Below are 26,829 nucleotides of genomic sequence, written 5' to 3'. Positions count from 1 at the left end.
CTGGGATAATAGGCATGAACCACTGCACCTGGCCCTTGTGGTATTTTTTCTATGCATAGTTTTTGTTTATTTTATATCCTTTTGATAATATCACCTACATATTTTATAACTTGATTTTTCATGCTAGTTCTTGACACTGAATTTGGAGAAATTTATTTTTTGACTTTCTAGAAAAGATGCTTCTTAGTGGCTTAGGTGCCACCTCAATAAGGCCATCCCAGCATGTCATACCTGCATCCCAGCATGTCAGCATGTCATATATACAGTGGCATCATACATTTGTCTAGTATGTGATGTTTGCCACAAAAAGCTTTCACAAATGTTGGGCTGTAGTAGTCATTTGTGCTGTTCACCAGGTAATTCTGGCTCACGACCTTCCAGGCACAAGGTAGGATCACACTCCTCTGCCCCCTTTGAAGTTAGGTATGACCATGTGCCTTGCTTTGGCCAATGAAATGTGGGCTGAGGTGCTGTGTTTCATTTCTGCTGAAAGATTTAAGAGCCAGTATATCACTTGTCACCTCTTTTTTTGTTTTCCCCTCTGCCACTGGGACTAGCAACATTCTACATGGAATGCAACTGCTCCACTAGCCTGGGTTCTGGAAACAGGGCAACACAGAGCAGAGCCTTCAGTCCACCCATAACAGTCATGCAGCATGAGTAGGAAGCTCAATGTGTCCATTTCAAAGCATGGCTTAGCCTTTCCAGCCTGATACAAGAATAAGAAGGTCTGTTTTGCTTCAGTGAAGTGAGTGTGGGTAGGCCTTTTGATGCTATTTTTTATTATTCCTGGAAAAAGAGAGAAATTTGCATGGATGGTAGAAAGGCAATGGTGGGAAAAGTGCTGCGGCCTTGGCATGAATCAAGGTAGTGGCACCAAACTGTACTAAGTCACTGTGTTCCTCACTGCCATGCACTCCAAGTGAAAACAAAGAAAACACTGGCTTCACTTAAGAATGCCCCTGATGCAGCAGTAAAAATTACTTATATTATTAAAACTCAGTCCTAAGTTTTAGTATTTGTTAAATGAGGAGATGAATAAATGAATGGACAAACTTTCGCTAGACAAAGCAGGTAACAGGGACAGACCCAAATTAGAAAGAAGCATGTGGGACAGAGATCTGGCCATAGCCAGGCAGAGGCCTTCATCCTAGATGGAACCACCAACATACTCAGCTGAATATTGCAGAGACTAAGCTAATTGGCCTGAATACAAAGTAGAAACTGGTCTCAGGATCAAGTAGGGAACTCAGTTGTTGAAAGCAGCCCCAAGGTCAATGCTAGATCAACTGCCAGACCAGCTTTGTACAGAGCTCCTCAGAGCTCCTAAGCTCCCCTGTGACTGTGGCCGGGACAGGTCAAGGCCTATGGAGAGGGAGAGGCTGAATCTGCAGCAAGTTCAAGTGTCTTGACCTTGGCCAGAAGCTTGACCATGACACACGGGAGTGAAAAAATTGGGAGCCTGAAGCCCCTGAGTTTGGCTTTTGTTACCAGGCAGCTGTGAGTAACTCCCTACTCATGATCTCCCATCTAGTCCTCTCTCTCAAGTTACAGACTTGGCTATCCAGCTGCCCTGTCATTGCTGGCACCTGGATGCTTCAAAGGCGTTTTGAATGCATCATGGTCAAAAACTCATTATCCCTCCCAATACAGTCTTCTTCCAAGTTTACTTATCCCAGTGAACAGACCCACTATCCAAACACATTCTCCAAGTCAGAAATCTGAGAACCACTCCTGACCTTCCCTCTCCCCCATCCAACCCAATACCTTACCAGCCTCTTAAATGTTTCCCCCATGGGTGCATTTCATTCCACCTCCACCAGCAAAACCACTCTGGGCCAAGCTCTCTGCCCTTTCTCCCTTAAACCACAGAGTGGATTGTCCTGAATCCACTCTGCTTGGACCCAACTATTCTCCCACTGTGATCACAGGGATCCTTTCCAAGTGCACCTGCCCTGTCACTGCCCTGCTTAAAGTCCTGCAAAGGCTTTCTGTTGCTCTTAGGATGGAGCTCAGAGTCCCTGTTGTGGTCTACAAGGCCAAGCATTGTCATGCCCCTCCAATGCTTGTCCCTGCGTATGTCTCCTTCCTCCTCTCACTATCCCCCACCCCCACCATGCTCTTGGCATTCGAGTCCCCTGGCCTGCTTTTCAGTCCCTTGAATGTGTGATGACCCCATCCGCCCCAGGACTCTGGTTCATGCCGTTCCCTCTGCCTGCTCCAGCTGTCGTCGAGCCACTCTTGCCCAGTTCTTAAAAGTCCCAGTGTGGTTTCTGCCATTGGCTTCCTGCTCCGTCTTGGCCCCCAGCTTTCAGGAAGGGCTTCCCTGAGTGTCTTACAGCATTGCCAAGGCTGGGCAGAAGGCCAGAGTGCCCCACCATGGCCAAATGAGGGAGGTGGAGCCGGAGCTTCTAGCTGGGGAGCTGTGCCCAACAACACCGCAGGGGGCCGCAATGAGTGTCAGGGCAACAGCATCTAACATCCTGGCACAGTCCCTGTGTCTCTGCCCTCTCATTCTTAAAAGGCAGATGCTGGAAGCAGCTCATGACCCTAGAAACGGATTGTTCCAGGAACCTGTTTTTTTCCTCTGCCTGGCCTGCTGGATACCTTCCCACTTCTGTTCATCCTGTGAAACTTGAATCAGCCACTGCTCACTCCCTCCCTCTCCACCTGGCTGCAGCCAGGCCAGGTAGTAACTATCATCCAGCTCATGAGACCACATTTACAGCTACCCCTAGACCACCCACAGCCCACTTTGCAGATGCCCCAGATAGCACAGAAACCCTTTGGAAGGAGCCTCAGAGGTGGTACAGTTCTAGGAATTGCAAACTCTGCTTCCTGGGAGGAGAGGGTGAGAGGAAGGAGGGGTGGACCCTGGACTCCCCACTTTGGCTCATTATCCAGTGGGTTTGTGCGGAAGCTTTCCTTTAAAGAATGAGATGAGCAGCTAAAAAGAAGCGTGAAAATCATCAAACTCTCATTTTGCAGATGATGAAACTACACTACTTAAATGTTTAAAAGTATTCAGACACTTGGCAGAGTTTAACTAAGCTGCCCAGTGACACCCAGATGTGTGGTGACAAGAAGCCAGTTGTCAGGACTACCTGTTCTTACTCAGGACACCACCCTGCCCTTCCAGGGCTGAGAAACAACAATCTGACATCAGCGGGGTGCTCTGTGGTTGCCAAAGCACTTTCACACGCTTGGTCCCTTTTGATCTTTGCCTCAACGGGATACGAGGAGGATATTCTTGTTATTATTTCCACTTTATTTATTTTTTATTTTTTTTGAGACAGAGTCTCGCTCTGTTGCCCGGGCTAGAGTGCTGTGGTGTCAGCCTAGCTCACAGCAACCTCAAACTCCCGGGCTTAAGCGATCCTACTGCTTCAGCCTCCCGAGTAGCTGGGACTACAGGCATGCGCCACCATGCCCAGCTAATTTTTTCTATATATATTTTTAGCTGTCCAGATCAATTCTTTCTATTTTTAGTAGAGATGGGTTCTCGCTCTTGCTCAGGCTGGTCTTGAACTCCTGACCTCGAGCAATCCTCCCGCCTCGGCCTCCCAGAGTGCTAGGATTACAGGCGTGAGCCACCGTGCCCGGCCTGTTATTTCCACTTTAAATAAGAGGAGGCTGGTGCTCAGGGTGGGAAAGTGACTTATCTAAGATCACACCATTATCAAGAGCCAACCAGAGAGAATTGAAAACAAATGTTCACCCACCAATAAATGAAGAGATAAATTGCAGTCTACACATACAATGGAATATTATTCAATTACAAAAAGAAATGAAGTACTGATACATACATCCATGTGGATGAACCTCAAAAACATGCTAAGTGCAAGAAGCCAGTCACAAAAGGTTACATATTGTTTGATCCCATTTGTATGAAATATTCAGACTAGGTAAATCCGTAGAGAGAGAATGCAGATTGGTGGTTCCCAGTGGGCAGAGGCAAGGGGAAAATGGGGAATAATTGCTTAATGGGCATGGGGTTTTCTTTGGGGGCGATGAAAATGTATTAGAACAAATAGAGGTGGTCATTGCACAACAGTATGAATGTACTAAATGTCACTGAATTGTCACTTTAAAATGATTAATTTTATGTAAATCTCACCTTAATAAGATAAAATAAATAAAAGAGGCGACCCCAAATCCAAGCTCCTTCCCAACCTCACAGAGTTCAACAGCGACCAAAAGCAGCTGTTGCCATTGCTGTCTGACATCACAGGAAAGCACACCACACAGGAGCAATGTTTTAAAATGCAGATCTGGTTTCTGGATCTACTTACGGTAAACTGTGGTCCTGTGGTAAAAGGATCAGGAAACGGGTTCATTGGATCAGCTGGGAATGTTTTTATCTTCAAAAAAAGAGAAAGACAAAGGGGTTACCTTCAGATTAGAGAACAAAGTTTTGAAATCTTTGGCAGAGCACCTTTAAAACTGAAGGATCGGGGAGCCCCTCCAGAGCCTTCACCACTTGTGTGGGGACCACAAAGGGTCCCTCAGGAGTGTTGGCTGGTATTTCTATCGTGTGCCTAGCGCTGACCTGTAGGGCTGGGCCCAGCAGGGATGACAGGCTGGAGTCAAAGACCTGACACTTGCCTGGCCCTGGAACTCCCCTCACTGGGTCTGCTTGGGCCTTCCAAGCATGCTGGGTCCTACGCATGACCCTCAAAAGGCCACAATGAGGGTGGATAATAAGAGAAGCCACAGGTGCTTGGGGTGGCTTCTAATAGCTTCTCTATAGCTGTGGGGAATGGCCCAGAGGCTGCCGAGAAGTCACGTGCTGGGACACAGTCTCTCACAGGGTACCAGGGGGCTGGGATAATTAAGCCAGAAAGTATTCCCTGTCTAATCACTTGAGTTGTTGCACTCCCTATACACTTCGGGCAATAGAGGGAGACCACAGGGAAACCATGGAGGCATGTGAGAATCCTGCCGCCGTGGCCCTTGGAAACAGAAGGCACAGTGCATGGAGCTGGGGGTAACTATAGCACAGAGTTATTCTAAAAGAGGTTGGATACACAGCCTGCTCAGGTAGTGGTGGCCAGAAGACCCTTGGCTTGCATTTCTTTCTCTTTGGTCATTTTGTCTTTGGCCTCCTGGAGGCCTTGGTAATGGGGGACTTATTTCTTCAATCCTGCCCAGGGTATGCCAGCAGGCCCAGGGGCCCAATGACTCTGGCACTAGCTTTGTCTGCAGTCCCCAGGTACAGAAGCTGCCTGCACACCTACTGGCGAATCTGTACTGTATCGCCTGCTGGCAGAGGGTGGCAGTCAAGACACCAAAGCCACCACTGCTCAGTGGCAGCAGCCTTCATGTCTCTCAGGGTCTTGCCTATGGACCCTGGAAGAGCTACTCAATGCTCTTGAGCAGCTCTAATGGGAGGGTAAGAACACATTAGCCCAGACCCGAATTGGCTGAGGTTTTCTGAACGGGTGGAGCAGGTCTCAACCCGTGGGGATAACAATGTCCTTATAATGCACACTGAGATGTCCAGCCTGAGCCTGCTCCTGTTCCCCAAAATCTCTTCAATCTCTTTAAACATCTCAAAATTGCCAGAATACAGATAAGACTCTCAGACCACCATGGAGAAGAAGAGAAACATAGTTTATTATTGCCATTAAAGAAAGGTAAAAGCAACCCAAAGAATTATTTTATACCTGCTGTAAACAAAATATATTCCCACAATTATACTCTGTGTCGCTCAAGCTATGGCAAAGCATATTCACTCTCTTCTGACGGTGCTGCCAGCACCACCACTTTAGAAAGGGAGTAAGAGCCAAAGTCACGGTATTTAATACAGCAGGGTCTAGCCTAAGAAAATAAAATACCTGATGCAAAAAGCTATATGCATTCTCTGGGATAGAGACAGACCGGAAACAAAGCACATGTCCTGCAGTAAAGAATTTGTTAGTAAACGGTGGACCATTCACTTAATGGAATAAAAACAGTCACAGAATGTGGTAACAGGAACAAGATAGAAACAACACAGCATTAAGTGAAAAGGGAAAAACAGGAGATGATATGGCTACTATGATTTAAGTGAGTAAAATTATTAAGGCTATGAATAAATAGAAGGAACCATGCAAAAAAAAAAAAAAAGAAATTGTGCTAGGTTGGGATTACAGGTGATTCCTTTCACGTTGTTATGAATAGGTAGCCCTGCTGTTATATCGTTAGCTTGATAAACGGCAGGAGAAGACAAATTTAAAAATTTTTGTTTTCAATAGCAATGCAATTTAAGAGTCCACCTGGTGAGTACCAAAGCATATATTTCTCTCTGGGAAAAGCATCTATGATCATCAAAATTCTAGGAAAACAAACTCTTCCTAGGTCTTGAGACCTAGAGGTAAAGGGGTGGGACCACAGCCGAGTGGCCCAATTTGACCAGAGCCGGCTGGACTCCAAACTCTCCACCCATCCTGGAGTGAGAGCACCTGTCAGCCAGCCGTTCTGAGGTCTGGCACTCCTGCACGCCCATCCGGGCCTCCGCCTCGCCTGGTGGGCTCCTGCCCACCTCACCTCTCCTGGCCAGGCCCCTTTCCCTGCCAGGGTACCTACCAGCCTCGTTTTGATTGGAGGGTACATGCAAACTCCAGTGGTCTCTTCCTTCATGGGGAGAGAGAGTGGAGGAGAACAGCGAGAGTGGGCACAGTGGGGGTTGCTGGCGGGCTCTGCCTGCTCACGAGGAGAGGAGGGAAGGGGAGGAGGAGGTGAGAGAGGGGGAGGAGGAAGAGGAGATAAGGGAGGGGAAAGGAGAGAAAGAACAGTGCAAGACGGATCTGGCAATTCCAGACTATTCTCAAGCCAGCCTCACCCACAGCCTGCTTCTAGCCTCTGGCCAACTGGCTCCTGGTCCAGCCCTCCCCCCTCCTCTCTCAGCCCTCCTCTCTAGCTCTGGTCTGTCTTCTCCACTGTCTGAGCAGAATGACACGCCAAGACCCCATTCCCAGGACTGGTAGGTAGAGGCCGTCCCCTGTGCCGACTACACAGGACAGGTAGTGGCTTCCTGGCACGCTGTGGAGGGTTCTGAAGCATTGCCCAGGCCAAGCCAGAAAGACAGCGGTGATGAATTAGTGATGTCAGCCATGGGACTGATGTGAGCGGTGCACACACTTGAGCACTTTCCTCCCATGCCCGGTGCCCTTCCGCACTCTGCTAAAGAAGGGCACGCATTACGGTGTGTAGGGGAATGATGCCCAACAGACAGCACCAGGAAAGAAACATACTGGGGGGACGAACATGTAGTTTAGGATTTCATCTGTCTTGGCTCTTTGTTGTATGTTTTCAGAAAACAGACTGGCCCAGACCCACCTCCCACACCCCTGGGCCCAGGCCTTGGCACCTCGTATTGGCACTAGGGCACCTTGCTGCTTAGCTGGAAAATACCAAGCATTGTGAGAAAAGTGCCACATCATTTGGGATACACTGGGATCCCCCCCCTAGCCCTGAAGAGCACCATGTGCTTGCTTAGCGAAGGTCTGACAGCTCATACTGGTGAGGATGAGGATAGTGGACAGAGGATGCTTGATGTTAGGAGAGCGAGCTGCTGACAGGGTTAGTTTCGGGGTCAGGGAGAGAACATTCACTCCAGAGAACAAATACACACATCTTTTAGCTTAAGAGAGTTTCCTTAAATAGTTGCTATCATCCTGCAGGGAAGAACAAAATGCAGCCCCTGGGTAAGTTTCACTGAAAAATGATCAAGAAAATTGCAGGCCTCTTTGCCTCCTTCAAATTGACCTAACTCTGCCCTCTTTATAATCGCGCAGTCCTGGACAATTTCCAAAGGGCTTTTACAACCATTTTCTCACAATGGTCTTCACAACAGCCTTGTTTTGCTATTCAAATTTGGGAGATGCAGAAATTGCATTTGCAAAGTCTAAATCCATGGTTCTAGACCCTCTTGTTGACTGTTTCTAAATCCATTCTTCAGAGATCAGTGAATCCATATTAGTCACCTGCAGTTAAGTTTCACCAGCCTCCTTAAAATCCTCCCACTGCTCTCTGTAGTCCTCAGGATAAATCCCGCATGCTCCAAGGTAGTGTGTGAAGCTCCTCCACCCACCCACCTACCAGGGTCAGCTCCTACCAGTGCCCCAGGGCATCCATGCTCCAGCCAGAACCAGCCACACCTGGGATCCCAGGGCAGTGGGCCTTTGGCCTTGTTTATAACAGCAGGCACTCAAGTTATGTTTTTTGAAGAAAATAAAAACTGGCATAAATGACCCAGAAACATGGCCATACTGCCCAGAGGCCAAAATGTGTACTGGCTAGCAGGGTCTTAATTGCAGAACATAGTAAGTGGCTTAAGGCTTTGCCCAGCATTGGACTTCCATGGTAAAGACATGTTGATCCATCACATAAGCATTTCTGACCTTTCTAAATATGCATCTGGTTGAACCTAAGCAAAAGGACACCCCTGGGGCTCCCACACTCTGGACTTTTGGTAAATGAGAAGGAAATAAGATAACACAGGGAATAGGAGATTATTTTGAAATACCGTTTTATTCTCTCTCCTGGTACTTCCTTCCCTCCTTGGGTCCCTTCCACATCCAGGCAGCTACACGCTTCTATATATACTTGGCTTTTGAGTTCAAAATCTGACTCTTGGGGGAACAGAAAGATTCTTGGCACAGATAAATGACAAGGAAAATGTATAAGGCTTCTTCGTCATCCAGATAAGAAAGGAGATTACCAGTCTGAGGAGAGGGGAGAAGAGTCAGAGGGAAAGGGAGGAGGGGCAGGCAAGAGTGAGTGCTGAGCGAAGGGGCCCTGTGTACCTCTCTCCGTGGGCTGAGGCTGGGAATGGACATTAAAGAGCAGCGGGGACCAGAGCTGAGGAGGTGGTAGGCCCCAGAATGGTCCCAGGACAGAATGGTGTCCAACAGGTAGGGACTCACACATCCCACCCAGCAGTGCAGTGATGTCCTCCCACCCAAAAGGGCCATGAAAGAAGCAGAGAGTGTACTGGATGTATCAGCAAACAGATGATATCATGGACCAAACAGGGTTCTCTCCACTTCCCTGTGCTCTGGGAAACAGATGAAACCACAGGGAGACAGAAGGGGCACCATGATTTGACTTGAGATTAAGCTTTAGCACTGCTGGTAGAATAAGGTTCAAAATGAAAACTAAGTTATTGAGCCAGATGGGAACACATTTCTTCTTTCTATGCCCTACACAGCCTTCCTTTGGCCAGACCCTTGTCCTCCCTGACACATGAACTCTTGACTAACAAGCCATGGCCAGAAGAGACCTGGGTTTCGATTGGCTCTGCTTTGCAGTTGAGTGAAGTACAGGGATCAGAGAGTGGCAGGCCCACAAGAGAGAGTCAGGAACACAAAAGGCATAGGTGTTTACGGGCTGTGTCACCTGGGGAGGGAGGCTGGCATGGCAGACCTGGAGTGGGGCGTAGGACTCTGCACTCCGTTCCTAGGGCCAACTTTACTACTGCATAAAGGTACCCTCCCTGAACTTCCCTTGCTCAATCAACACCAATACCCCGTGCACCTGCTCACACTCACACCCCAAACAAAATTCCAGATGGAAAGCGGGTGCTGTCTTGACTCACTTGCCTCCTTTCCTTTCCACCCTCATGCCCCACCTCTCACATCCCAGGCAGAAACTCAGACCTGATTGTGAACTCGGCTGCTGAATCCGGGAACGGGAAGATGTCAAGCTGCAAAGGTTGCAAGGCTTAAGACTGCAAATGGAGCTATCTCATAAAAGAGTTGGAGATTAGAGAAGAAAAGGTTTGGGAAAAGGAGGGGAAAAATGCTGCAAGAGCAAAGTTGAAAAGAATGTTTTCATGGAGAGTTAGAGAATGAAAGTCCTTGGAGTCAGGCAGGATGCAAGAAAATGAAAACGGAGGCAAAAGGGGATTCAACATGTATTACCAGGAGGTGTTAGCTTAATTTTCTTTAATGGTTTTTGAGAGATGCCAGTGAAAGATTGAACCTTTATATTACTCTTTGGGTTTTTTTTATTAATATTATCCTATTGGCTCTTTGGACTGTGCTCCTTTGAAAATCATTCCACACAGAGACCGGGCCACAAGGGCAGCACTAGGTCTGATAGTGACTTGGTGGAACCTTGCTGAATGAAGGCAAGAAAACCTGGTCCTATTCCTCTCTCTCCGGTGCCCTGTCCTTCCTGCACTGGCCTGAGGAGCTGGAGTAATGACAAGGACTTCAGGAGTCTCCGCCACAAGGACGTACAGGCCAGGAGCTTGGGAGGTGACTGCCAATCACTGCCTGTGAGATGAATATCCCTGGGAAGTTTGACACTCTGGCCTGCAAGGTGCTGCTTGCCCTTCTGACGGGAAATCCTGATGGGAGTCCCTGAGAGAGCAGCCAGAGGCTCAGGGCACAGGGCTGGCAGCAAAAGAACTGTGCCTTGTTCAGGCTGAGTCTTTTAGACCAAGATTCCTGACCACCTCCCGTCCTCACACCCCTCACGCCTGGGCTGTGCAGCACAGGGCTGTGGCCGGGGGATCTGACCAGCTTTGCCACTGGGGGACTGGCTAACGGGCAAAGAGAGACATATCCCAGCTCAGGCCATCTGCAACTGGGCTGGACAGCAGTCCAGGGCCTGGGTTCCAGTCCTGGTTCTGAAATAGACTTGCTAGGTGATCTGGGACAAGTGTCTGCCCCTGTCTGGGCCTTGGTTTCCCCGTGTGTATGTGAGGGACTGGATGAGAGGGTCTCAGAGAAGGGTTCCAGGTCATAGGCTGGGTCCAGGTGGTTGAGGAAGTCTGGTCACAAGTCAGGCATGGGGGCTGCCCTCTGGTTCTGGCTCCTTCCTGCAGAGGATAAAGAGGCCCCTCTGCAGCCCTCTCCCCTGGTGTCCAGCACACTGGCTCATGGACAGGCCTGGTTGCTGATACACTGGTGTTAATGAGGCCTGACTAGGAGCAGGTTTCCCAGCCCCAGACCCTAAGTCCACTCTCTCCTCAACTGTCCTGTGAGACACAGACCCCTCCCCAACACCCCAGCGACGAGGTGAGAGGGCTGCTGCTTGCCTTCTGATGCTGGGAGGAGGAAAGGGGACCAGACAAAGACAGAAGCAGTCTGCTGGAGTCCCCTCTTCCTCTGTAGGGCCTTTGACACTCACGGAAACAGGATTCTAAAGCCAAAGTAAGGTCAAACCAGTGGTTCTGGGGAGAGCCCAAAATGGAGTATGCTTTTGCCAAAATGCCACACCTCCAGGGTAGCTTCTCCCCGAGGCCTGTGTACAGCACTTGTGCTTCAGACAAACAGGGCTTCGTCCTGAGAACACATAGTCCCTGCGAGCTTCAGCTGCGAGGCAGGAGCTGTGCCTCAGCTGTCCTGTGCCTGGGCCGTGCAGCACCCTGAACCCCGAGCTATGCAGAGCTTCCCACAGAGCCGCAGGGGGACCTGGGAAGAGGGAATGAACTTCCTACTGCTGAGAGGGGTGCAAGCAGAGGCCGGGCATTCACTTGGCAGGCATGTACAGCTTGGATCAGGGACCTCTGAATCCCCGCCAGATGTTGTTTCCTTTCTAATCTCAGTCTGTTATGTTCAGACAAAGAAAAGACCATTTAAATCTATAAGTAATTGAATCTACAAGCTTAGACCTTCAACACAGCAGTCTTGAAAGGAATCCCATCACCCCTGTCAAACCCATGGTGTGCTTTTTGGTAAACTGACTCTAATTCTCAGATCCACCAAGACTTTTAATAAATATGTGGTACTTTGTTCATGCTGTGCTTTTTACATGGAATGCCTTGGTCTAATTGCTTTACCTGGAAAACTCCCATTCATACTTTAAAACCCTGATACTATAACCCTTCCTTCCCCCAGTCCCCCCAGACAGGGTTAAACACTGGGTCCCACAGAAGTAGCACTTCATACAGACTCTCTTATGGCATATTTCAGCAGCCTGGAAGTTGCCCACAAGCCTAACTCAGAGAGATCTTCCTCCACTGGTTTCTATTCCTGCAAGGCATGTTTTCCTCAGCATGGCCCTTGGAACTCAGCTTTCTCCTCGTTTTGCCTTCATAGGCTCTCAGCTTGTATCCTAGAGGTTTTCAAGTACCTTTGGCAGATGCTGCCCTCCAGCTGGACTGGATGTCCTCAGATTGCTGCTCAGGCTTCCATCTCCCATGAGAAGGCCTTCCTGGGAATTAAGGCCTCAGTTGGGATACTGATGTGGCACCAGGCCCAGGCCACCTAACTTCCTGCCTGTCCCTTCCTTCATGCCCTTTGTTCTGCTTCCCCAGTCTGGGGAGTGCTTTAAATGGAGCCCTTCCACCAGGCATTGCTTTTTTCCTAAGTGGCAAGTTCCTAAAAAGCAGACCTGATTGAGCCCAGTTTGCTGCAGAGAGCATCAGGAGAGGAGCCAGGACACCTGGTTCCAGCTCCGGCTGGGTCCCCGTGTGATCACCCCATGCTGGGATTCCGTTTCCCATCCATGCAAAGGGGTGATGAGGCAATGCAGAAAGGCCCTCTGTTTCTAAGTTCCCCTATTTGCAAGTCCGGGGAGAAGGGCCCTTCCATCTGTGAACAGTCTTGGCAACCTGTCTAACAAGAAGCCCGTGAATAACTCTGCTACGTTTACTTGAACATGGGAACCGGGTAACTCTGAAAGCTCCTGGAGCAGGGGTCACCCACCGTTAGTTCTCAGCTGTTTATCCAAAGCTGCTGCCTCAAAGCTCTCAGACTGTACCAACTCTCCAGATGCGAAGGACAATTATCTAAACGATTTCCTTATGCCAGCTGACCAGGAACAGCGGTAACTCCTAAAGCCTGGACAGCACTTTGCCCCATTTGTCCTCTCTTGAAAGCCTTCTAGGATGCTTCCCATCCACCACACTCCTCCTCCAGGAAGCCAGCCCTGAATGACTCCCACTTCTGGCTTCTCCCTGAGCATTTTCTACACAGCTCTCATTCATCTGTGGCCGCTTGTCAACCTGATTTCCCCTCCAGCCTCAGCTGCCCACTCTACCCCCAGGGCCTAGCGCACGGCCAGGCACACAGTTGACTCTCAGGAGATCATTTTTGAGTTTGCCTGGGTCATCTAATAATATGAATCACACCTGGGACATCTTTGTGGCACTTCCTATTCTTGAAGGACTCTCTCTCTCATGCGATCCTTACAGCCCTCCTGTGAGGCAGACGGGGCAAACAATGACACCCTTACTTTAAAGAAGATGGGGTGGTAACTAGCCACTGACAAGGCTCTCAAAAAGGGGAGCAGAGATGGGAGCGAGGTCTGGCCTGTGTGACTCCTGGTTTGGTGTTCTGTCCCCTAAAAAGGGTTTCTCACCAGCAGAAGTCCCACGAGGGCCACCATCCCTAAGGCGTGACCTGTAAGCAGAGGATTGACAATGATGGGAAGCGCAAGGGCCCTGGAAAGCTGGGGTGTGGCCTGGAGCCAGCTCTTCAGACCACACAGATTGCTGGAAGCAACAGCAGGAGGTGCCCCATGGGTGGGCATGCAGGGTGTAGCTCAGGAAGCTGAGAAGCAGAGACTGGAGCATCCAGAAGCCCTCTAACCCAGGAGGGGCAGTAGGCAGGTGGGGGGCAGACCCCTGCAATCACCCTCAGAGCAAAGGGAGCATCCCTTCCTCCCTCAAGGGCTCTGAGAGGTGGGGGGACCCACGGTGCCTGAACCCTGGAATAAAGCTGACCCTTGAGCCTCCAGGACAAGAGGAAGAGCCTTCTCAACAGCAATGCCCACCTCTGTCTATTCGTCCCACTGCCAAGATGTTTCTATGGTCTGTGGCTTTTCTGGTTTTAGCAAAATAGGAAGTTTACCAGAGGAGTGGCTTCTGTGAAATCCATCAGAAGATCTCCTGGCTCCAAGGTAAAGGCACCTCCTCGGTCAGAGGGGCTCTAGGAAGGCAGACAAAAACATCCCTGGTTAGCGAAGGCACTGGGTTGACAACAGAATTCTCCAGAAAAGGCAGAGATTCCCAACCTCTCCTCTACACTGAACTCATCAGCATGCCAGTCTCCCAAAATTGCCCCTAGCTCAGCAGTGTACAAAATGTTGAGACTGAATCCCAATTTTGTCTGAAAATATCCTAAGTACAAGTAGGCGTGGGGTGGGGGAACTGTCCTTTTTAAAGCTGCAAACAACTTTTCTTAAGTGTTCTGAGTGCTCTTTGACTGGTTTGGGGGGGAAAACCCTTTAAAGAGTCCCCTGAATGTACAAAGAGAGAGCAAAGACTTTGTCCTGGAGCAGGAGTTTCAATTGGCCTCCGAGAGCCAAACGGACGTGGACAATAAAAGAGATCTTCATCGGGGGTGGGTGGGTGGCACCTTGAAAATTATTTCTTGTTTTTGGAAAAATGTCTTCCTGCTCTGGGGTCTTGGCTGCGGGATCAGCCACAAGGCCTTTTGAGGGAGAAAAAATGAGCCCCGTCAACTTGGGGCAAGCAGGGCCCTAAGGAGAGAGATGGCCAGGAGAGGGAGCCCTGTGGCCTTTGGTAGATGCTGCCTGCATTCTCCACACCCCCAACTCCCTTCTGTTTTATAAATGTTTCTGCCTGGTTTTAACACAGTGTGGGGCATATAGTAGGAGCCTGAGTCCACACTTGGGACAAGGCTGTAGAGGGGCTCCCCACAGAGGGGGCGGGGGATCCGACCTGAAATGCCAGGAGGTGATGCACAGAGAAGCAGGCCTCAGTGTGGGCCAGTCTCTGGCTGAGGGGTGCAGCGGGGTTCCTGTGAGGAACACAGAGCTATTTCCAGGAACACCCAGGGAAGGGACCAGCTGAGAGACTGGCCTTGGTTTTGCAGGAGGTGGGCCTGGATTGTTATTATTTAACTGTCTCCGGGAATTGTGATTCCTGAAGCTACAGAAGCCTCCGGCATCTAGTTTGCAAAGCACTTTAACCTCCACTGGACCTGACGCCGGCCCATGAGCTGGGCAAGGGAGCAGATCTCATTCCTATTTTTAGGAGGAAGAAATGGAGGCTTGGAGAAATGAAGGCTTTGGACGTGACTGCTCTTTTGGAGCATGAGATGGAGCACTTCTTAGGAGCCTACCCAGGGTGACCCCCCCCCCACCCCAAGCATGGACTTAAAGGAAAATCTTGAGTCCCTTTAGGGGAAGTTCCAGACACCCGGCTAGCCTTGAGATGTGCACGGGCAACCAGATGAGGACAATGGCCCTCCCAGCAAGCCAGAGTCACAAGGCATTTTGGTTCCCTATGAGAAATAGAAGATGGCATCTTCACATATGTTCTTGAGTTGTTTTTCAGAAACCCCCACCAGACAGAAAAAGCAGATACGGGGAACTGAGGAATCGAACTCTGACCACAATTCTTTGTTCTAGGCTTCCCTAAGGGGCCTGGTGAGGGTCACACCTATCTGTACATTCCTTTCCTCTAATTCAGGAATCCCTGAATCCACCAATGACCCGATGACTTGTAGGCCCCCACTTCAGGATATCTGGCCTTCTAGGGCCAGGCCAATGTATAACCTGCATGTACTGATTTGCAAGTGTGACTGCCTACAATGTACTCCTACCTTTAAAAACCCTGGCTTATAAGCCATCGGGGAGTTCAGGTCTTAAGCCTATTCTCCTTGCATGGCTCCATGCAATAAAAATGTCTCTTTCTCCTGCTACAACTCTCTGCTTCAGTCTCTGGCTTTGCTGCGCCCCAGTTTGGTGCAGTAACAAGCAGTCAGAAGGCATGTGAATAGAACAGGCTCTGGAGCGCAGATGTACCTGCAGGGCACCTGCCCCACGCCCACGCCTTTCCTCAGAGTGGATGCACAAACCAACGCAATCTACTGCGCATCTACTTGGATAGCGATAGGGGTAATAGCTTATGTGGGGATGATACTCTAAATCAAAAGTGCTCTGAGAAATCCCTGAAATTGCAATTAAAAAACAGTGAACATGGTTTTATATTTTACTCTCTGTCTCATAAATGGCTCATATTTGGGGGACAAGTTATATAAAAACATGTTCTGGTGGTTGCTGCTGTTGTTTTACGAGTGTACACAATTGATTATGCAAAGTTTACACGCACACACCAGATGCTACCCAGCAAATTGATATGGGATTCCCAGCAAGTGCAGCTACTTCCCGGGGCTTTCCCTCCACCCCTCATACCTTGGCCCCTGGGGACAGCTGGCCTTTGCCTTCTGACTTCTGAGGCGAGCTGACTTTCTGGACCTTGGGGGATGCCAGTGGCACTGAGACTTGTGTGGCAGCAGTTGTGGTGTTTGTGGTTGTAGCTGTGGTCACTCCCACTGCCTCGGCCAGGTCTGGAGGGAGGTCCTCTTCATCACTGCGGTTACTAGAAGCACATGAAGCTCTGCTCATTACAATAATAAACAGGCTGTGAGGAGTGGAGGGAGGCTAGGGAGTGTGGGTGGGCCACGGGTGGGGGTTGGGAGTCCCCCAAACAGATGTCCACCAGATGTCCAGCTTACAGGGTCCAATACGCTGACTTTTTTACCAAAGCAAATTTGGGCTGGATTTTCTGCCCTTTGTCAGGGGCTTTTTTTTTTTTTTTTGGTGATAAAATATATATAACATGATATATATCATTTTAACAATTTGTAACTGTACAATTCAGTGGCATTAAATACATTTATAATGTTGTGCAGCCATCACCACTATCTATCCCCAAAGCTTTTTCATCAGTGCCAACAGAAACTCTTTATTGTTATTGAACAACAATTCTCCATGGTCCCCTCCCTGCAGCCTGTGGTAACATCTATTCCCCTTTCTGTCTCAATGAGTTTGCCTATTCCGGGAACCTCATATAATTGGAATCACACAATATTTGTCTTTCTGTGTCTGATTTATTTCATTCGCCATGTTTTCAAAGTCCATCCATGTTGTAGCATATATCAAAATTTCATTCCTAGCCAGGCACTGTGGCTCATGCCTGTAATCCTAGCACTTTGGGGAGGCTGAGTCAGGAGTATCACTCTAGCCAGGAGTTTGAGACCAGCCTAGGCAACAACAATTACTTGCTCAAGGTCACATAGCTGCCCACTCCAGTCTGGGCAACAAACTCTCTAAAAAATTTTTTTGTCCATTCATCTGTTGATGGACACTTGACACTGGGTTGTTTCCACCTTTTGGCTATTGTGAATAATACTACTATGAACACTACTGTACCAATACCTGCTTGACTCTCTGCTTTGAGGGTGGCGTTACAGACCCCTGGCACACTGTCCCAAAGGATCTCCTGTGAGGAATTTCTGGAGCCACCCTGGCACAGGGGTTGTGTTTTAGAAATGATGGCTGAGCTCAAAGTGTCAATAAAAGACCCATGAAAGGAGGGCACCAGTGCGGCACCAGTGCAGGATCCCCAACCAGGGCTTCAACATGGCACTGGGCCTCGTGGGAAACATGTGGCCACAGGACACAACTGCAATGTGGATGGGACTGACTGAAGAGGGGCCTGGGGGATTTCAGATCATTCTGTGTATGGAAAAACCTCAAGAGGAGGATTTAGGATTCATAACTAAAAAGGGGGATAGGTGAGGTTTGAAGTACATGGAAAAATTAACGACACCAAGTATGTGGATGAACGAGGATGAAGCAGGTCAGTGCAATTACACACGCATTTGTCCATTTGGTTTTCATACCAACTCTGTGTGTTACGATCTCCATTTTCCAGAGACTCATTTGATACTCAGTGGCTGACTGTGAAGTTGCTTGCTAAAGGTCACAGAGCTGGTTGAATGGAGGAATGGGGTTACAATTTCTTTTTACCTCATTTTAAAAAATTGTCACCTGAAACAGTTATTATTTAGTTTTACATAAAAGGCCATTTAAAAAACAGCTCATCTTTCACAATAGGAAGGCAACTGATACTGTCTAAAGTTGAAAAAGACTCCAAATTCTTAATGATTTTCATTAACTTTTGTCTTAGATCTTGTGGCAAAGAAACATTTAAAATTCAGCAAGTCTTCTAATTTTACCTCAGTGTCTGAGGTAAATGCATGTTAAATTCACAAAACAACACTTTAATGAGTAAAATTTTATGTAGAGAATGATCTTTGCTTTGAAGTTATTTCTTCCTATTTTAACAATATGTGTGCATAAAAACATGTCTAATGTAATAGTCATCAACTATGAACACTGGTTATTTTTGATGCTCTGGTTCCAGGAAATTGGGACTTTTCTGTCTTGCCTATTGAAATTTTTTTAGACTTTTACACTATTTTTAAATAAAGTTATATTTCTGGAAAAAAAACAGCTCATAATTTTCTAAACATACTAACTAGTTTCAGTATTAAAATGACACTTTTAGCTGCCTCAAACTCTCTGCAGAGTTCCCCTCCTCCTCCCTTTTTTCTGAGTGCAGCAGCCCCAAATTTCTGCCCTGTCGTATTTCCAGGGAAGACTGTGGCTGAGGGTTTTGTTTGTATCCTTACAAGCAGCAGTTCGAAAACTTGTTCGGAGCACCTGAATGTTAAATGATGCTCTTGCTAGAGTCACCTAAAATTCGAATACGCATAATTCCAGCCTAGGAACTAGGAATATTACAACAGTCAAAAGAGTTGTGTGGGCACACATATCTGTATCTCAAAACTGATGGTGCAGAAAATATTTCCATAAAATCAGAAATCTGAGTTCTCCCATCCGCATTCCTTGACCATGTGTTTACTGTTTACGAAATTTATCAATATCTATGAGTTAGAGAGATGGGCAAATGAGTGGTAACCAGTGTTAAGGATTCAAGAACTCTCCAAGGGACAAAAACTTGACCCTGGGAAAATCCCATCCATTAATTTTGCTATTTTCTACTAATGGGAAAATGCTGCCATTCTTTGATGTTCAAAGCAGAATACTTTGGGGCAGCTTAAGAAATACACATGTGAAGTTAGAGGTTTGAAAAGGCTTTCCTTGGCCGGGCACAGTGGCTCACGCCTGTAATCCTAGCACTCTAGGAGGCCGAGGCAGGAGGATCACTTGAGGTCAGGAGTTCGAAACCAGCCAGAGCAAGAGCAAGACCCCATCTCTACTAAAAATAGAAAAAACTAGCTGGACAACTAAAAATAGAAAAAAGCAGCTGGGCGTGGTGGTGCATGCCTGTAGTCCCAGCTACTTGGGAGGCTGAGGCAGGAGGATCACTTGAGCCCAGGAGTTTTGGTGGTTGCTGTGAGCTAGGATGACGCCATGGCACTCTAGCCGGGGCAACAGAGTAAGACTCTGTCTCAAAAACAAAAAAAGGGTTTCCTTAAAAGAGCCAATTTGGTGAGTTAGTGAAATTTTCTTTCCTTCCAGGTCACATACCAGTCAGTCATTCTCTCAAACATGATTACATATCAAATAAGTGATGATAACATTTTGAGTTTTGAAATGTACAGGGAAAGGCAAGTTCTGCCAGCTTTACCCTCAGGGGAAACAGATTTTTGTGGTTTAATTTGTCCCCCAGAGATCATTAGGACTGTTAATTATTTGAACCTTACTCATTTTGACTTTCCTAGGAAGTGCAGCTGCAATCCTGTCCAGAAGTTTCTATTAAGGCTAATGAGGTGGGAATGCGTCTGCCCTTAAAAACCCGCATGCATGCCTCTTTTCCTTTTCACGGTTCAAATGGCGGACTGAGATGGCTGTTTCAGAACTGCATCTGGCGTTACGTTCCCCATCCTACACTTTGCACTCTGGGTACCTCCTAAATTTGACTTTTTCTCAGAAGCTTCCAGGTCCTAAAGAATGAGGAAGAGGAACACATCTATGGCCACACTCCTTGCTAGGAGCTTTAGCCACATGGTCTCATGTTAACCCTCACGAAAGGCCTCAGAAGTAGTTAGTATCTCACTCACTTTACAGAGGAAGAAAGAGAGGCTCAAAGAGTAATCTTCGCAAGAGCTCACAGCTGTAAACTAGCCAGGGCCCTAAGAGAAGCCTTTCCAGCTCCAGAGCCCCCAGGCTTTCCATTCCATCCAGAGATCAGGCACAGTGCCTGGGCCGTAGCCAAGGTCAAGAAATGGGAACTACCATTGTGATTAGTACAACTATTACTAATACCTCCACTGCATTTAACTATTTTCTTAGGATTGCATTTAACTATGACTGCATTTAACTATCTTCTTAGGATTATAGTTATTTGTGACTCTGACGTTTCCTCCAATAAAATGTGTCCTTGGATGGGAATTGTCAAAGTCACTTTACTATTCCCTGTCAATGCCTAGAACAGTCTGGTGCACCCAGTAGCCAAGAGACTTTTGTTAAGCCCAACAGAACTGGATGGGCCCTGGTGGTTCTGGGACACTTTGGGAAATGGCTCCTACTACAGGTCTCAAAGCTCAGTGATTAGCTTTGGCTCTGTTGACAGACCATGCTACCATTTCACTAACATGCTGTGGAAGGCAGATTCTGATATAGTCCACAATGATCCCCGACCTGGTATGCCTGCCCCTGTGTAATCCCTCACCTTCGGTGTGGGCGGGTCAGAGTGATTCACTTTTAATAAATGGAATGCGGCAAAAGTGATGAGATGTCATTTCTGTGATTAGATTACAGAAGACTGTGACTTTGGCCTTGCTGGCACTCTCTCTGGCTCTTCTTGTGTGCTTTCTCTGATGCAGAATCCTGGAGAGCCCTATGTGACTACATACTGACGGTACCCTCAGCCCAGCAGCCCTCAAGGAAATGAATCCTCTCAGCAGCGTGTGAATAAGCCTTCAGATGAGACTGCAGTCCCCGCTGACACCTTGAATGCAGCCCGTGAGAGCCTCTGACACAAAAGACCCAGCTAAGCCATGGCTGGACTCCCAACCCACAGAAACTGTGAGGTGACAAATGTGGATTGTTTTGTGACACTTTAGAGTGATTTGTTACACAGTAATCAATAATGAATATATATCCCAATTATGTAATATTTTCAGGGAGAAAGGTCTAGTCCCATTATAACCTAAATTGTAAATAAATGGAATTTGGGGGGAAGGCTCTCTGGGAATGGTCTGAGGGGCCAAGAAGCATTTATACCCAGACATTTAGCATCACCATAGTTGTTATAATTTTAAAAAATTGCAGTATAGAACTCACAAACTATACTGTCTTGTTAACTTCCTCACTCGGGGAGGCTTGATTTCTGGCTTTTCCACAGCTGGCTGAGTAGTTTCCACACGTATAGGAATAGGACTTCTAGAGACATACCAAAAAAACAGAACAACACCAACAAAAAAATTTGTATGGTCTTATTTTGTCCAAAGAGACTGCTTTTTCAGTTAATTTATACCTTAATAACATTGATAGTCAAAAAGTCTATTTTCTTCACCTTTCTATGCTACTTATTTAATAATTATTTTTAAAAATTGTAGAAAATCCAAAAATAAAAAAACAAAACCCCCCAAATCATAGGGAAGAAAATATAGCAAGTGGGGGAATTAAATATAATTGGGGTACCAAATAAAATTTCTCTGCCCAAAACAGGCAGCCACCCAACCCCAATTATGAGGTTCATAATTTGTTTCATAACTTTTTGTCAGTAAAATCAAGAGAAACCTATAGATAACTTGTTTTTACTTTCAAGTAATCTGGTAGCTTTTCTATTTTAAACATAGCACAGACTATGTATTTTGTTTTTTTAAACAAGATAAAGAACCACAGTAGATTTTATGTGAAAAATGCATAATCAGAAGACCTTTAGGACTTGCTCTAAAACATTTTAATTCTATGTACATATGAAAATGTTAAAAATTACATTTCACTTTTATCTTTCCTCAAGAATTTATGCCAGATATGGGCCCTACTCAAAACAGTGATTATTTTAAGGAAAAGTTTTCACACATTTTTGTAATGGTCATGACTATTTCATTTTTAGAAAATCAGTAATTATCTTCTTTGATCAGAAAGGCATCAAAACAAGTTGAGGTCCTCAATAAGGGACCCTTCACAAGTCAATTAACACATCTGGGTCTTCATTTTCTCTTCTATTCAGTGCTTAATATGGTAAGTATGTGGCTAGTGCCTAATAAATGTTTGTTGGATAAACACATGAATGAACAAATAAGGAATTGGAGTCAACTGTATTCTAGGTTCATGATTTACTCAAGTGGGGACCCTTAGAGTAAATGGAACATGGTCCCTGGAAGAACTTCTAGTCTAGTAGGGGGAGCACATCTTTGCTTGGGTGCAATGGTTGGTGTCTGGGAAAGTTTCGTAGAGGAGTTTCCTCTTAACCAGATGGACCAGATGGAGGAAAGACCACTAAGGTGGGAGACAGAGTGGAGACCAGGCTAAGTGCAGGGCACTGGAACTGCTGACAGGTGAGGTCCCAGCAGAAGAGCAGGGGGTTTCCACCAAAGGGAAAGTAGGGTGGTGAAGGGCCTCAGGCTGAGGCGTCTACACTCAAGGCAAAGGCAGTCTCCCAATGTTTCCGGCAAGGGAGTGGTATAGCCAGACTCATTTTTTAGAAAGTCCTTAGAACAATGAAGAGGACCCTGGGGAAAGGAGGCCAGGAGCATCTTAGAAGACTGTTGTACCAGTAATCCCGGAAGAGAAATGATGAGGGTGCAAAGCAGGCAGGGATTATGGTCATGAAGAGAAGAGGATGGATGTGGAAGATAATAAAAGTCAAATTGGCAGGACTTAGAGACCAGTTAGACGAGGGAATGAGTAGGAGAAAATCAAGCACTCCCAGGTTTCAGGCCTGGATAAGGCGTAGGTAATGATGCCATTAGGCAAGATTGGAAAACAGGTGAAGGATAGTGAGGTGGGGTGGGAAGAGATGAAGTAAGTTTTTGAAAAGTCCTAGAGGCAGTTGGGTGTATAATTCTGGAAAAAGACAAAAATTTATACCAAGAACAGATTAGGAATCATAAAGTAATAGAGAGAAATGTTAGCTTTTATTTTTGGCATCAAGTATAAGAATTCCCCGGGAGAGTGGTTCTATCTAGATCACCTGGGATGCTTGTTAAAATCCTGTTTCTACTGGCACCCACCAAACCCCTACCACACACCTATACACAAAGGATCTAAAAGGTCTGGAGTAGGACCCAAGAGTCTGTGTTTTTAACAAGAGACTCTGATGCAGTGGTCCTTGGACCCATTTTGGGAAACTCTCCCCTAGGGAGACACTGCTGGTGTTAGGAAACCACTAGGTAACATTGGGGCCACTGTGATCTATAGGTTGCTACTCATTTGGGCTGAGAAAGGAAGAGTTTCTGTTCTCTGTGGAATCAGGAGAAGAAGGATTTCCTTTGGGTTTGGGGTGGTGGTGGCCTAGAAGCGTAAAGAGCATGTGTGGCTCCAGCACATGGGGTCACAGCCATGGGCCAAGGGCAGAGTGAAGAACTCACAGGAGTAGTGAGCAGAAGGCTGGTCACGAAGGGCTTCCTGCACTCTGTTAAGCAGTCTGGACTCAATTCTGAGAGCACATGGAGCCTTTAAAGGACTTTAAGCAGGGAAGTGATAAGGTCAGGTCTACACACTTGGGAGACAACCCAAAGTGATTGATTTCTGTTAGTACAGCAGGCAGAGGTGTTAAAACAGAATATGCAGCATTTTTGAGGCCTAAAGGAAGTTGTTTAATCCAGTTTTTTTCCATCTCTCTGGGCTTACATTTTCTCAGTTTTATTTTTCCCCTCTGATTTTATCAGCAAATGCCCTCATGAGCAATGTTTTGAGGATAATGTTGATGATACAGAGAGTATCATTTCCCCATTCAAACAAGAAGCAACAGACCTTACATTAGCGTCCTGAAGACTGGATTTCTTATTGATATTTACAAACGTTGATTCTTCTTTTCCAACCTATCAAAGAAAACAGTCAGGTTAGTCAAAACTGAATATGTTGGTATGCAAAAATGTTTTCAAGTCTCTCACATTGGAAAGATTATAGAAATGTGCAGGTGGACCAAGGAAATAGTTCATCAAGTATTCAATTAACAGTGAATTTTGTTCTGGTGTTCATAGAAGTTAACAAAAAATGTTTTCTTGAGTAATGGGATTAAGACAATCATTCAAATGTAGTCGATTCTTGCATTCATGCTTTTACTGAGCACCTGCTATGTGCCAGCTGAGGCTTGAATGAGAGTGGGATGGTGTGGGAAAAGCCAAACCCACAGTTTAATCCCTCACCTCAGAGTTCAGATCAGGAAGAATAATCAGCTCTGTGCTCACATAGCGCTGACAGTTTATAAAGGAATTCGGAATGTGTCCTTTCACATCAGCATAACAACCGTAACAGCCTGGCAGGAATTACGTCACTTGAGTTTGAGAGAAGCCTTGTCCTCTTCCCTCTGGGGAGTCTCATGAAGAATGGCTGGGAGGAAGGACACCCACTCAGCCAGGCAGGCCAGCTGGCTGCACACAGGAGGTCAATGGGAGATGCAGGAGCCTGTGGCCCTAACACCCAGCACAACACACAGAGCTTGGCTTCTCTTCTAAATACACATTGAGCAAAGATTTCAAGGATACCAGCTTGGAGGGCACTGCATCGTTAGCCAGCCACGGTTAACCACCTATGGATCCAGCCCTGATTCCTGATCAAGGCCTTTTTTAGAGTCAGCACATACTTCTGTTGGCCTATTTGACGTCTGTTTCCTTTCCCTCACTCTGCATGGATGCCCCTGGGGAATTAACGCGTAAACCCCTAGCAGTGCGCTTGGCTGTGCACCAAGTTCCCTGCCTCTATCACAACCCCTTAAAACCCTCTAAACCAGGGATTCCCAAAGCATATTTCTGAGTTCTCGTGAACACTAATTCCGCAGATGACAGCAGGAGCTACTTCACAGACTGTTCTGTGGCCAATTAGGTGTGAAAGAAAGTAAAACAGGTTTCTTTCCTGCAGGACTTCTCAGAGCCTCTAAGAGGCTAATGGGCATTGGGATGGTCCCATGGGACTTAGTGTGCAGCGTATCCAGAGTTATTAGGGAGAATCCTGTGGGGCTTGTGCTCCTTGTAATATCTTGGAAAACACTGCTCTAAAATTACCGATTTCATACCTCCCGTACTTTTTTCCTGCTTTCATGCCCTTCCACTATGTTTGTTTGGCCAGGACATTTTCTTTTCTTCTCACCTATTGCTCATCTCTTCCCTAGGCTTTACAAAATGAAATATTTCCGATACACTGCACCCCTTCACTGGAGCAGAAACACAGGTTCTCCACAAATAATACCTACAGCATGTGGCTACTGGGAACATGCTAGAGCTTTCTAATGTAGATAATATCAGCTTTGTAAATGGTGAAATATATCTCAATTTTATTTGTTCTGTGATAGTATAAAATGGCATATATTAAGACAAAGAGAATTTGTGACTATAACTTTGACATAACTGAGTTTGTGATGGGAAGTGAACCTGACTGTCCTGTAAAAAGTGCTACCACTGTTATCTTCAAGTAATCAGTGCCCCTGAGAATTTCATCACACCACAACTGTGTCATTACTGTCAATATCTCCACAATGGTAGAGCAAGGCACCGTGTCAGGTACTTTACATAGATCATCTAATTTAATCTTCGCAGTAACCTAAAGTGGTAGATATTATTATTTCCATTTAATACATGAGAAAACTGAGCCTCAGAGAGACTAACAAACAAGCTCAAGGTGACATTGCCGATCAATGGTAGATGAAGATTTAAACCCACGCTATATGACTTTGAAACTTGTGTTCTCACTGCTTCCTATGTACATCAGAACTCCAACATGGAAGACATTCTGTAAGCTTTCTCTTGTCTTTCATGGTATATTCTGGAAGGACCTTAATTATTCAGATGGCTACATACATAAACAGCAATAATAATGTAAGAGATTACTGAATATTTACTTCACCCTTGGCAACATCAGCATAGACATTAAGTTCATAAGGAATGAAGAAGATAGTTATATGTTTTTCTAATGAAATCATGGCCAACTGCAGCTTTTTATATAATGTTTCCAGAGCAGGGATGGCACACGGATTTCTACGTGAGTGCCAATTCTGATCAACTGGTGCCGTCTCCTTGGAACACCCACCACGTGGAAAAGGATTCTGAGGCTGTATTTAGGGAAAGAGTGAAGTGGTCAACCCGTGATATCTGTCACGGGTGCAAGTGGGGAAATTTATGGCAGCTATTAAACTATCATCTTTTATCTCCAAATCTACCCTTTGAACCTCTTCTTTGTGGAGCTGGCTCAAGAGCCTGCAGACCTTCTTTCTGCTTTGCCGGCTGGCTCCGTGACAGGTTCTGTCAATAGGGGGCGCTCGTGGGGAGGGACTTGCTCCCTCGCGCCTGCTTCCCGCTCCTGTGAGTCACTCCAGCCTTGCTCCTTCACCCCCCGCGGTGGCACTTCCTCCCGCAGCAGCAGCTGAATGCGAGTTGCAGTTTTCCAGCACCGGCAGATGCAGCTTCATGGCGTCCACCTCAGGCGTCGTCTCAGCGCCCAGCTGACGTGCCCTCCTCAGAGTCTGGGTCCGGTCTCCCGGGCTCATCCTCAGAGCTCACAGGCACCCCCGCGGGCTAGAGCGACCTCTGCTCAGAAGTCTGAGATTCCACTCCACAGGGCTTCTCCTCCAAACATCTAAATGTTAGTATTTACAGCACTCTTTGTTCCCTCCGCCGTAGGGAAGGAAGGCGCTGCCTGCAGTGTCTACCTCTAGTATCTTGGAGTAGCGTCGCTCAAAGCGTGGTCCCGCGGGCTTGTCAGAAATGCAGATTCGTGAGCTCCCACTTCATTTCCCTGAGTCCCCAGGGATGCGGCGCAGCTCCCGGGTGACTCACACACGTTAACGTTTGAGAACCACTTCCTTCAAGTTCTCTTTTTGCCCTTTCACATACCTAACTAATAGCTGTACACCAGTTAATAATTCTTTATATTAAAATTCCGTTCACAGGCCAGCTGCGGCTCCTGTCTCCTGCCTGGCCTCTGCCTGACACAACACGTCAGTCC

The 26,829-nt window shown here is 46.9% G+C and overlaps 1 protein-coding gene across 2 annotated transcripts in view; it reads right to left on the bottom strand.

Annotated features, from left to right (window-relative positions):
* Window positions 1–26,829, bottom strand: part of EPB41L4B (erythrocyte membrane protein band 4.1 like 4B) — a 131,870-nt gene that overhangs the window by 5,915 nt on the left and 99,126 nt on the right. Inside the window, exons 19-24 of one of the 2 annotated variants that reach the window (XM_045562539.1) lie at window positions 23,644–23,711; window positions 21,004–21,102; window positions 16,099–16,276; window positions 13,788–13,865; window positions 6,568–6,684; window positions 4,293–4,361 (exon numbers count right to left, since the gene is read on the bottom strand). In XM_045562539.1, the coding sequence (XP_045418495.1) occupies window positions 4,293–4,361; window positions 6,568–6,684; window positions 13,788–13,865; window positions 16,099–16,276; window positions 21,004–21,102; window positions 23,644–23,711 (609 nt within the window). Of the gene's footprint in view, window positions 1–4,292; window positions 4,362–6,567; window positions 6,685–13,787; window positions 13,866–16,098; window positions 16,286–21,003; window positions 21,103–23,643; window positions 23,712–26,829 lie in introns of both variants that reach the window. The other variant, XM_045562540.1, reaches the window with a different exon arrangement.

This window comes from Lemur catta, chromosome 10, assembly GCF_020740605.2.
Source record: "Lemur catta isolate mLemCat1 chromosome 10, mLemCat1.pri, whole genome shotgun sequence".
NCBI classification, from domain to species: domain Eukaryota; kingdom Metazoa; phylum Chordata; class Mammalia; order Primates; family Lemuridae; genus Lemur; species Lemur catta.
Note: the sequence above shows the minus strand (reverse complement) of the source record. Positions and strands in the feature narration are given on the sequence as shown.